This window comes from Eschscholzia californica, unplaced genomic scaffold (genome assembly GCF_041429995.1).
Source record: "Eschscholzia californica isolate CP2 unplaced genomic scaffold, dmEscCali1.0.p SCAF_6, whole genome shotgun sequence".
Taxonomy (NCBI): Eukaryota; Viridiplantae; Streptophyta; class Magnoliopsida; order Ranunculales; family Papaveraceae; genus Eschscholzia; species Eschscholzia californica.
In genome coordinates, this window is record NW_028238483.1 from 22,269,117 (window position 1) to 22,282,066 (window position 12,950).

The 12,950-nt window shown below is 35.3% G+C and overlaps 2 protein-coding genes across 3 annotated transcripts; both read right to left on the reverse strand.

The window, feature by feature from the left end:
- Nucleotides 1–3,234: 3,234 nt before the first annotated feature.
- Nucleotides 3,235–6,557, reverse strand: LOC147532494 (small ribosomal subunit protein eS1y-like). Its single transcript, XM_086645336.1, has 7 exons — nucleotides 6,259–6,557; nucleotides 6,117–6,164; nucleotides 5,916–6,021; nucleotides 4,349–4,486; nucleotides 4,076–4,261; nucleotides 3,779–3,979; nucleotides 3,235–3,638 (listed from the first exon to the last, which is right to left on the reverse strand). The coding sequence occupies exons 1-7, from the start codon at nucleotides 6,267–6,269 to the stop codon at nucleotides 3,537–3,539; spliced, it is 792 nt and encodes a 263-aa protein (XP_086501462.1). The 5' UTR covers nucleotides 6,270–6,557; the 3' UTR covers nucleotides 3,235–3,536.
- Nucleotides 6,558–7,471: 914 nt separating this feature from the next.
- On the reverse strand, nucleotides 7,472–11,207 carry SURF1 (Surfeit locus 1 cytochrome c oxidase biogenesis protein). Of its 2 annotated transcripts, none has more exons than XM_086649140.1 (6): nucleotides 10,761–11,207; nucleotides 10,470–10,564; nucleotides 10,097–10,344; nucleotides 8,939–9,134; nucleotides 8,567–8,850; nucleotides 7,472–7,819 (listed from the first exon to the last, which is right to left on the reverse strand). In XM_086649140.1, exons 1-6 carry the CDS (start codon nucleotides 10,933–10,935, stop codon nucleotides 7,750–7,752), a joined length of 1,068 nt encoding a protein of 355 aa, XP_086505266.1. In that variant the 5' UTR covers nucleotides 10,936–11,207; the 3' UTR covers nucleotides 7,472–7,749. The 2 variants fall into 2 exon arrangements, with proteins under 2 accessions (XP_086505266.1, XP_086505268.1); XM_086649142.1 differs by having other exon boundaries at nucleotides 10,470–10,561; nucleotides 10,761–11,182.
- Nucleotides 11,208–12,950: the final 1,743 nt, after the last annotated feature.

Here is a 12,950-nt window from a genome sequence, read left to right on the forward strand (position 1 = left end):
AATTTTTTTTTTTTTGAAATGTCTTTAGTCTAATCTTAATTAAGACACTTCAAGGAAATTTTGTCCATATTGTTGTAGTAAATTTTTTGTGGGATATGTAGGGGAAAATGTCTTAGGGGGTGGTAGTGGTTGGGGACATTAGGGGACATTTTCATGTCTAAAATGTCCCCCAATGTCCGTGTTATTGGTTGGGGATATTTGAAATGTCCCCAAATGTCCGTGTTATTGGTTGGAGACATTTTAAATGTCCCCAAATGTCCGTGTTATTGGTTGGGAACATTTGAAATGTCCCCAAATGTCTGTGTTATTCGTTTGGGACACGAAATTAGGGACATTTCAAGACAAATTGGTTTTGGGGACATTTGGAGACATTTTGGTGTAAATTTGGAGAGCTTTTGGAGAGAAAATGTCTCTCAAAATATGGAAGACACTTGTAGACACTTGGAGACATTTGAGTAAGGAAGATAATAAAAATAATTATTATTATCAAATCATATTATAATAATATTATCTTATTATTATATTACTATATTATTATTATTATTATTATATTATTATTATTACTACTGTTGTATTATTTTTATTATTATTATTATATTATATTATTATATTTTATTTGAGTAAGATGATAAAAATAATTATTATTATCAAATTATATTATTATAATATTATCTTATTATTATATTATTGTATTATTATTATATTATATTATATTATATTATATTATTATTATATTATATTATATTATTATTATATTATATTATATTATATCACTATTATATTATACTATTATATTATTATTATTATATTATACTATTATATTAACTATATTAAATAATAAATATTTACCAATTGTCCATCAATGTCTACAGATATCTATGGATGTCTACAAAAGTCGAAAAATATATATTTGAAAATATTAATTAATTTTTTTATTTCATATGGTAAGACAGTAATAATATTAAAATAATAAATATCAATTAAATATCTATCAATGTCCACAGATATTCACGGATGTCTACGAAAGTCGAAAAATATATTTTCAAAGTAATAGTGCAAATATTTTATTTTATATGATTAGGTAATAATGATGACATTAAAATAATAAATGTCTACCAATTGCCATCAATGTCCACAGATATTTACGGATGTCTACGAAAGTCGAAAAATTTATTTTCAAAGTGGTAGTGCAAATATATTATTTCATATGATTAGACAATAATGATACCATTAAAATAATAAATGTCTACCAATTGCCATCAATATCCTCAGATATCCACAAAAGTCGAAAAATATATTATTGAAATATGAGTACAAATATATTATTTCTGACACTAATGATAATATTAAAATAATAAATGTCTACCAATTACCCTTCAATAATAATAATAATAATAATAATATCCAATACACATTTTGTCCATGGATTCAATATGTTGAAATGTCCCCAGGACATGGACATTTTGTCCATGAACCAAATGTCTTGAAATGTCTCTAAGACATTTTGTCTATGAATCTTGAAATGTCCATAAAGACATTTTGTCTACGGACAAATATCCCGAAATGTCTTGAAATGTCTCTGGAACATTTTGTCTCTGAGTGTCCTCCAATGTCCTGAACCACTACCACCCCCTTAGTGTTTATGAATCGAGTAACAAAAGGTGTTTAGACACTTTGCCACACAATTTCTTTTTAGTTATTATATGGGATAAGTTTCATTAACAAAAAGTGCAGTTTTCCAACACTTTCTCAACAAAAATATACTTATATCATTTTGACTTCATATTATGTTTGGCCCTCTTACTTTTGCTGTTAGAATAATAAAAGACGGTCGTCTTGGGACACCAAAAAAATGTTGGGGAAGAAACCCTATGGTAATCCAAACTATTCATTTTTAAAGCCCCCGAAAAAAAATGTAATTTACATCTTCGTCTTCTCCATCACCTAACGCAACCTTCGGTAACCATCATTTATGTGTCTTTGCCCTAAGACCACCTCCGGTAACCACCATTTTGTGTCTTTGCCCTCTCTCTCATCTCTCTGGTCGGGATCCTTCTATTGTTTGACAAAGAATATATATATATCTATTATATATAACACAATGGTGTTTTTTGAGGTGAGCCGTAGATTTATGTCATGGATATTCACGTCCATCCGATATTCATCAAAAATTATCTAATCCAACGACTAAAATTGAATTTCAAACCCACCAAATCAGAGGCTCCTTAATTCTCTCCCACTTTTTTGATGACCAACCACAAAAAATCACTATATCCCACGTTTTTTCACTGCTAAAAAATAACCACTTACCCATATTCTCTCCCTTAACATCCTATAATCTCTCCATGTTCAGAAAATTAGTTACAAACCACCCACTAAATTCTCTTCATTCTCTTCCTTCCCACTTCCTACTTATTTTCACACAAAATTATGCCGTGGCAGAGGCACGGGCTATACCTAGTATATATATAGAGAGAGAGAAAGATGGCTAAATGTGATGGTCGTGGTTGGTACTTTTTCATTTTCCAATTTTGCTAAAGCCGGCTTGGGGGCGTCCTACGGCCGCGATACGGAGAGAGGGATCAGGAGAGACTGGGGCGGATCATGTAGGCGATGGGGTCCCACCCTCTTATTAGATTGGGCTTTTGATTTTGCTTGCCTTTTGGCTTTTGGACCTGAATGACTTCGTTGAAAACATTGTAGAAGCTATAAAAGTTATGACAAACTCTTCGCCAGTTTAATGATTTTGTTAAGCGAGAAGAGAGAGATTTAAGCGAGAAGAGAGAGAGATACAGTTTCACCAGAAGATCGGCCATGTCATCATGCCTCCTTGTAATCCTTCTATGAAAGGGAGGAATGATGCTAGGTAAAATCTCCAACATAGCAAAGATTTTCAAGTAGAAAAGTTTTTGTCCCCGAAACACCTATCCTCTTGTTCAGAGTCATGCCTAAAACCTTCATCTTGTAGAGAGATACACTGAGGGGGAAAGAGAAAGAGAGAAAAGTGAGAGAAACACTGAGGGGGAAAGAGAAAGAGAGAAAAGTGAGAGAAAAATCTTAGTAAGGATGATTTGCTGTAGTAGTAAGCAGACTTCCCAGACCTCTGCATAAAAGAAAGGTGGTGGGAGTACCCAAGATTTTCCTTCCCAGTTTTGGATGCATTTTTCAGGATGCCCTCACCATTTGCTAACAAGGTGAAATTCATGGAAAATGCTCATAGGTTGTTCACGTAGATTGCAAAATGAAACTGCTACAATTGAAAATTCTGAAGATGCTACAAAAACAAAATTCAACCCGACTGTCGGTCAAAATGAATGCAGCTGTTTGGCAATATTCCTCTGTGGACGATTCTAAAAACTGGAAAGGAAAACGAATCAATATCCAAGCGAAGTAACTTCTTTAAACAAAGTCGGTTCATAAAGAAAAAAAAACGGAAGATGAAAATAAATATCTAGTATCTCTGCTACCAAAACTTCTAGGTCTTAACATCATGGCAAGGACATAACTGCAAGTAAACCTACAGCAGACTCTGATTTTCACGCAGCAGCAACTTCGGTATCGCCTTCAACTGGGGCGGGTGCATCTTCTGCAGGTCTGTCAACCTTAACACCTACATCCTCTGAGTAGTCTCCATGGACCTGCAGTTATGACCCAAATCGATTACTTTACATATGCACAATTGAGGAGTTGTAAACATTATGAACAGATGGAGTCAGAAAGGGTAACATGAAAATCATAATTTTAAACTACAAGGTTATTATGAAGCAAAAAAACTGACCTCCATGAGCTTCCCAAGGTCGAATTTGGGTGCTTTCAAGATCTTTACTTTACGAATAAACACGTTTTGTAATGGGTAAATGCCTGAGGTTGCCTTCTCTATTTCTTTCCCAATGACCTCTGGAATAAACTTTTGTACCAACTCTTTTAGGTCACAAGATGAAGCTTGGTTCACCATTATCTCTGTCATCTTCCTACGGATCTGAAAAAGAAAATAAGTAAATGTGGGTCATTGAAGGAAAAATATAAATAAGTTTTTCAGGTCTAAAGATATAGACAAGTTATCAGGAAAAGGTACCTGTCTGATCTGGCTGGATTGTGCATAACAAGTTCGCTTAACCTGATTAGGGCGTCTCTTAGTGAAACCAATACAGAACATCCGAAGAGTGTAATTATCAGTTGTCTTAACATCAACATGAGCCTCGATCAATGTTTGCCATTTTCGAACTAGTGACCTGAGCTTGTCTGTTGTGAAATCCATTCCCTGAGAATTTTTTACAATATGGAAAAGGTTGAGTAATGACAGTAAACAATAAATAAAATAATGAATAATTTTTTTTTTCATACATACCCAGAAGTTGGTTAGGATATTCTTTCCTTGCACGTCTTCTGAACGGAGCCTAATCTTTCTGTAGGATTGGTCCTCGTCATTCTGGAGATCAGCCAAGCAGACCTCAAAAACTCTGTGCTTGAGACCCTCAGATGCGATCTGCAACAATATAACACTTTAAATTAGACTTCAAACAATAACATATACGAAGAACAAAAGAAGTTTCGCGTCGTAACATAGAAGGGCTGTATAAAACTAATAGCTTGTAAATATAAATATAGCGAATTGAAGGCCCTTCAACCAAAAACACACATATCACTATCAGTCTATAAAAGATCACAAGTTCAAGCACCTAGCTTTTCCTTCATTATTACTAGTGTGAAATCTGTGAATAGCTCAGGCTATGTTGAAAAAGGCGGCAACGGGGACTAGTCGCCAGACCCGGGACTAGGAGTAGTCGTTAATAGTCGTATTTAGGCGGGACTAGTCGTATAATATTAATATATAATGTTTTTTTTATATGTAATTATATATATGCATAAATATAAACATTTGAGATCAATATGATGAGAAATCTTATTATAAACCATAAAATAAGTTAATTATGAGTATAATATCAACAAAAATCATACAATAAACCATAAAATCAGTCCATACGAGTATAATATCAACCTTAAACCCTAAAATAACCTCATTATGAGGTATAAAACAGTACAAATCATTACCCTAATCCCTAATATATCAACCTTAAACCCTAAAATAACCCCATTATAAGTATAAAACACAAAAAAACAAACCCTAAACCCTAAAATCAGCCCATATTATCCATATAAATCACTAAAAGAAAAAATTTGTGACTTAATGACTCTTTTTCACTAAAAGAAAAAATTGATCAAAGCTTTTCAAAGTTTGACTTTGATCGGGACCGTTCAAATGGCATTTTGTCAAGAATCTTGTCAAAGATTCTTTGTACATTTAGCATTTTCCTATGCCATATATGTAACCATAAATATCTCCCCCTCGTCTCCTTCGTTCAACTAGTTCGGACTCCAACCCTATACCTTTTCACCCATAGAAACTTTGTAGCCGGGTTAGAGAATTGGTTCACTTTATCTATTGATTAAGTTAAGATTCAAGGATACCATAGAAATCAGTCACAAATCCCACATATTCCAGTATACATTCCTCCACCGAAGTGCTCATCAATTTCCAACCAACAACACATCCACTCCGTCCTTCCATCATCTTATGTAAACCCCAGCCTAGGAGGTTCATCTCCATAGTTCAGAATAATTGAGAATATGTCGAAACTCTTGAAGGTTATAGATGTAAATATGACTACACACAATACAATAGTATACTCAGTCAATGAAATGAGTTCTAAAAATCCCAAAACCAACAATTTATAAGCTACATATAGAGACTTAAGAGCTATTAAATAATTGCACTAATCACATTGCAAACTAAAGTTAAGCTGAAATTGGAAGTACCTAAACTGGGCTAGCTAGATGACATTTATATAAGAAGTAAAATCAAGTCAAGAAATGTAATTGTTCAAATTGTTGTGTAAATGAAAAAAAAAAATCACCTTGGTACCCTGAGTCCTGGAAACAAGGGTTTTCCCAACGTTGCGAACACTGAAGAGAGATGGTGCTTTGATATCATACCAATCCTTCTTGGCAAAAGGATCAACTCTGAAAACAAAAAAACAACAAAATCAGTATACTAATTAATCAAAAAAATCTTTATCAATTTCAGAAACAAAATATATATAGTAAGAGTAACGTACGTCTTCTTCTTTCCTCCCTTTTTCCCTTTGGAGATCCTCTTGTTCTTCCTGAAAATCAATAACCACAAAAAAGCATAAGATATTGAAATCGTTCTAGAGAGAGAAAGTGAATAAAAGTGGTTATAAAGAGAAAAACACTAACCCGACAGCCATTATTGATTGTTGCCGAAGCTCCTCCTACCAGATCAGGAGATATAAGCAGAGAGGGAAAAAAGCTTGTACAGCGAAAATGGCCAAGAGAAAGATTACTAGGGTTTCTTTTTCTGCTATTTACAGAGTACTAAGCCCTAACTCCAACTACTTTGGTGGGCCCAATTCAGGAATTGGATGAAACCCATCAATTCGCTTAATTGGGCCGAAAGTTAAATTGCCTGTTGATATGTTTTGGGCACTGCTAAAGCAACTTTGAAAATGCTAAAATGTCCCTTGTCTTATTAGGGCGGTGTTCTACGGACAGAAAGAGAGAGTATAAATAAGGTTTAGTTGGGCTATAGGCCCGGTCGTGTCTAGTTTGAAGTGGGCGGTTATCGAGCTTATCACATCTTTGATGTATCAATGTCAAATGTAACGACTAACGTAGATCGTAGTCGACTTCCAAAAAAAAAAAAAAAAATAGAGTCCGGGTATCGGCTTCTTTTGTGCTATTAACACCTATATTAAGCGCTTGGCTTCTCTAACAAACAATCTTGACCCTTAATACATGATACATTCAAACATCAAATAATGAGTCAGAAATTTTCGTTGGCTGAAAAATCCGTTAGGAGTAACTCTTGTTAATTATTTTCTAAGTTAGAAAAAATATATAAAACAAGAACTAAAAATCTGGGTGCTTATTGAATATTTGGGTGAATATTGGTTGAAACTAGTCAAACTAAAAATATGTTTTCCCTAACATGGAAGTGGTGTATGGTTGTTGTGATGCGAGAGTGGTTTTGTTGAAGACACTTACAAGGTGGTTTCCACTCTCTAGGTCTTGCGGTTGAATCAAAAATAATATAATACCTTTCAGGAAAAAAAAAACTAGGCGTTCAATTAGATTAGACATTATTCGGACCCTAAATTTGATTCCAGTCAATTCGAGTCTAGAATCAAATTTCAGATATGAAACTTGTCAAAAAAAAAACACCTTAGCATTGCAACCCCCTGCTTTATATTTAGTGGTAGTCTCAAATATATTTGGAATGACCATGACTTGAAAGAGACTTGTTTTCTACAACCTAGATCTCCTTTAGTGAAGTAAACAAGTAAAAGCTGAACAACAAAACAAAGGTGAGAACAGAGAAGGAATAAATTTTCAAAGGCTTGTTGAAATCCTTAAGCATTATCCCTAATACTGTAACAAGTTCTGCACCATCTTGAGCCATCAAGAAAATTTCATAAGCATAAGAAATAGTTCGCCTCCAGTTTATAAAAATTGAAAATTCCATCAAATCAAATTTACCTACTAATAATTTAGACATGAATCACAACAGCTGAATGGCAAAAGCTATCTAAAGTTTGCGACCACAAGAAGTTTTGTAACATATACGACTGATTTGATAATCCCTTATTCTGAGTCACTCAATCCGTATCTTGTAATCAGACAAATACTTCTATTAAACAAAATCTCTATCTCCTACAATGATGAGGACAGTTATCTCCTGATCTTCTTTGGCTTAAGTCTCTTGAAGGCCATGAAGGTTACTGCAGCTGATAGAGAATACCTGTTAACAATTGTAAATTAGTTAGAAGATACTCTATAATAGTGTACTGTAACTCAATTGTTACTGATTGAAAACCTATTCACATTTGGACTTGTACATTTCTATGGTGCTTCTAGAAGAAATTCTTAATGGCAAATTGGGATGACAACCCAATTTCTTGTTCGTCTTGGTTAAATAGATATGTCAATATTTTCTTTGGCTCGAGCTCCATTTGCAAACCTATGCAACTATGAACTATACGCAAATGTTACATACTATGGACGGACTTGTGAAAACTTTATCATGTGCAAACCCGTGCAAATCTTACATAGAGAGTTAAAGCCTACAAGAACAGAAGGATCATTTTTTTTTATCAAATAAGACAATTTGAATATCCCCTACGAAGTTTGCCCAATTTTCCTAAATCTTAACTAACTCTAATGACTATCACTCCAAAAAATCGTTCAACAAGGTAAAACATCCCAAGAATCGGAACTTTTCTTTGTCGGCTTCCCGTTGAAGTTCCACTCTGTAACCCAATTAGTCTCCTTGGTGGGGGAAACTGGATGATCTACTACATACAATCTCGCAAAGAGGAGAAGGGAAAAAATCCTGCACTCTGACTTGCTTATGTAAGTAAATATATTCGAGAGACAAAAATGTATCACTATTAACGGAAACTAAACACAACTTTAAACAATTGATTGAGATTTTTTATAAATATTTAAGCAAGCAGAAGTTTGGTTCTTTGAGAGGTTAAACACATACCATGTGAATGTATAATTTAGATGGTCTTGTGGCATGACTGAGCTGCGGATCAAAGTATTGGCATCCTTTGGAACAGGGTAGGGATTACTAGGATCAACGTTGTCATTGATATCTTCAAGATAAAGGGTATCTTCAGGAAGTCCAGCAGCACGTGCTATTGCTGGGACATCAACATAGAACCACTGACCAGAAGTGGGATCATTTGCTGGAACAAATATACTTGGATTCTCACTCCCGCGAACAACACCAACAACCTTCTCAGAGATAATAGCACTACCTAGATCCTGAAGTTGTCATCACTAAGATTAGAACTTTAGATCCTCAAAAAATGTGCTAAAATGGAGAAATACCATAATATAGAATAATTAGTACCTCTTCAGCAACCTGGCTAGTTTTTGGTTCCTTGGACCAAAATTTCCACCAAGAGGCTCCTCCATTTTCCCCATCAATGATGGGTTCTATTTTTGAAGGTTGTTCAGCATTTTGATGATCTTCCTGAGAATCCCGCCTCTTGTCTCTCCAGCTGCGGGGAACCCATCCTCTGTTCACCAGGACTGGTGTCTGCACACTGACAAAGATTTCTTAATAAATTGGTAGCAAGTTTTAAGAAGAGCCTACAAGTAGTACATGCCATCATTAAAGAATCCTTAGGAAGCACAAAAGATGAGATACAAACTCTAATAATAAGTAACAACAGGAAGCATTTCAGATACAGTTAGGGGGGAAATTATGAAAACTCAGATACTACTCGGGTTTAGTCAAAGGTAGAGGGATCAGAGTGTGGATTTCTTGTAGTCTGATATGCTTAATCGTGTGAAATAATACCCAATACAATTTTCTAGGAGACTAGGACATTACTAATGTATTTGGTCAATAGTAATAATAGTATTTATAAATATACTCTTAGGCTTTATCCTCTATCCTTATTAGTCATTTGATACTGTCAAGAGTACAAAAATGATTTAGTTATCATGGCTTCTCTTGTATCATTCCATGTAACTTGAATAAAGTTGTAAGTAGGCTTAGTTATCATGGCTTTCAAGGTTCGTTTCAAGTCGTTTCCCTGGCGGTTCATGTAATTATTTAGTTACTTCATCTTAATGATATATCTATGACATGATGTAAAGCACTGCCGTGTAATATGATGTGATGATCCTTCAATAAAATTATTAACGACCGAGAGTTACTAGTTTCAGTCAGTTTGTGCCTAAACTAGTTCTATGCATGAAATATCTACAAACTAATTTCTCGTCCCATGTTTGCTAGAAAAGAAACGCCAGGGCACGAGTGACGTGCACTTGGTCAGGGTGATGGAATTAATTCCGCAACTCTCAAACATATTTGAAATATCATGAATAAGTTCGAGAAATTGTAACAAAAACAAACACTCATAAATAATGAACTCACTGTACAATCGTACATAATTTGGCAACTCCCAAACATATTTGAACTCATGTAACATAATATCCTCAGACTCTTATAGGGAGAACGATTGGTGAAAAAAGAAGGACAAGGAACCTTTTCAGTTACCTCTTTGGGTTGCCTGAGATTGGCATTAGAGGTGTAATGACGTAGTAGCCATTTTCAGTTACTCCTGAGATGCTCCTAGAACGCGGACCAACAAAAATCGACTTACTTTCGTCAAAAACTCCTTCACACATCACCCTCCTGAACTCCACACAACCTAAACCTTCACTTGAAGAAGAAGAAGAAGATACATTGTTCAACATAATTGGGTCCAATCCCAACCTACTCCTCCTATAGTCCAGCATTTCAATCTATAAAGAAAACCCATTTTAGGATACATAAAATAAAGGTAATTAAACCCAATATAGTCACAAAATTCAACTAACCTAGAGAAACCATTAGAACAGAGTAAGCAAAGAATGGAGTATAATATTACCTTATCTTGTCTTCTAAATATTTGCCAAGTTCCAAGACCAAATGAAATAGCTCCAGGAAGGAAAAGCAACCATCTCGACCAACTCTTTCTTTCTTCTTTTTATCATGTAAAAAACAAATCACAACATAAGCTTTATCCAAATAACAATTTCATAGACTATGAAGTATGAGAAATCAAAAAGAAAAAAAAAAGTTTGCATTTTTAAGTATATCAAATCAGTGAGATTTCTTCTAACAACATTTTCATAAGTTAAAAAGGAACATCTAGAGAAAGAGAGAGAGGTAGAGATACCTTGAGCTTCAATTACAGATGATGATGATTCCAATTGAGATTGAGCTATAGTTGAAAGAAGAGCCCGATCTGAAGAAGAGAAGGGAGATGCAAGTATAGGATGAATTGTACCATTCCTTGTTGAGGTGATAATGGCACTGCGGAGATTTAGGGTTTTAGCAATCGAGGAAGTCATTTTCCCTCAAGAAAATGATCAAAAAATTAAAACTTTCTCTCTCTAAACTCTAAAGTGGAGATTTTTCAAATCTCGACGGCTGTTCTTTGCCCCGGAACGGAGGAAGGTTTTCGTGAAGAAGATTGATTCATGGGATTAACCAGGAGGTTATTATTCCAGACCAGAGTCGAGTAGTCGAGTCTAGATTCCAGCCACGGACGGACGGACGGGCGGAGCGGGATATAAGACTAACCCACTATCGGCCCAAATGCCCAACTCGGTTATTCAAGTAGGAGTTAATTCCTATATGGCCCCCTACTTTGTGACCAGCTTCCTTTATGGCCCCCAAATTTCTGTAAATTCAAGTATGGCCCCCTATTTTAATGGAAATGTCATAACTACCCTTCCCATTAATATATTTTCAAAATAAAATTAAAAACAAAAACCTAAATTCCACCTCACTTCCCTCTCCACCACTCATCTCTCTCCACGTCACCTCTCTCTCTCTCTCCAAGTCAGCACTCTCATGAAGGTCGCTGGCCGGAAAATTTTCCGGCCGGCGACCTTCAAACTTAAAAAAAAAAAAAAAAAAAAATTTTCACTCACCTCTCTCTCTCTCCAGGTCAGCACTATGTCGCCGGCCGGAAAATTTTCCGGCCGGCGACCTTCAAACTAAAAAAAAAAAAAAAAAAAAAGTTTTTTTTTTCACTCATCTCTCTCTCTCTAAAAATTCCGGCGAAGGGGGTTTCCCTTCGCCGGAATCTGGTATGTTGAAGAACAGAAGAGTTTTTTTTAATTTACAAACAAGAACTCTCTCTCTCTGTTTGTGCTTCTGGAGAAATTAAAATTAGGGTTTTGAAGTTCTCCTACAGAAGGGCATCTAATTTCTTTGTGTGAAGAAACGAGGAGAGAATGGCGAGAGCTGGAGGAGTTGGAATCACTAACGCTGTTAACGTTGGAATTGCAGTACAGGCCGATTGGGAGAATCGAGAGTTCATTTCCAACATCTCTCTCAATGTTCGTCGTCTCTTCGATTTCCTCATCCAATTTGGTCCGTACCCTCTCTCTCTTGTTTTCTTCATCTTTAGCAACACTATTGACTTCATTTTAGTTCAGTTTCTAGATTTTGCTAGCATATTCACTCAAATTCACCAACTAATTTTGGGTTTTGTTTGAAATTCATTCTTGAGTTGTGCGTAATTTTGATTTTGTTAAAACTACTGTTCTTTGCCAAATTTGACTTGTTTAGTTCATTAGTTGCTTCTAGAGAGAGAAATTTCAGGTTAGGTTAGGGTTTTTGATATGTAGATGGCAGATCTTAAATTAGAATTTTTAGACCTTTGTTTTGATTCATATCTTCATTTTCTGACTAATAGATGAGTTATTTTATATTGGGTGATCATATTTCCTTGCTGAAAAGAGTAATTGTTGTATACTTTACATACAAAAAACAGCTATTTAGGTTTGCAGGATATACACACAAGAGAGAGGAGATCGGAATCTGGTCTCTCGAAAAGCAGAAGAGTAATCTGTTCTTCAACAGACCAGATTCCGCGAAGGGAAACCCCCTTCGCCGGAATTTTTAGAGAGAGAGAGAGATGAGTGAAAAAAAAAAAAAAAAAAAAATTTTTTTTTTAAGTTTGAAGGTCGCCGGCCGGAAAATTTTCCGGCCGGCGACCTTCATGATAGTGCTGTCCTGGAGAGAGAGAGAGAGGTGAGTGAAAAAAAAAAAAAAATTTATTTTTTTTAAGTTTGAAGGTCGCCGGCCGGAAAATTTTCCGGCCGGCGACCTTCATGAGAGTGCTGACTTGGAGAGAGAGAGGTGAGTTGGAGAGAGAGGTGACGTGGAGAGAGAGGTGACGTGGAGAGAGATGAGTGGTGGAGAGGGAAGTGAGGTGGAATTTAGGTTTTTGTTTTTAATTTTATTTTGAAAATATATTAATGGGAAGGGTAGTTATGACATTTCCATGAAAATAGGGGGTCATATTTGAATTTACAGAAATTTGGGGGCCATAAAGGAAGCTGGTCACAAAGTA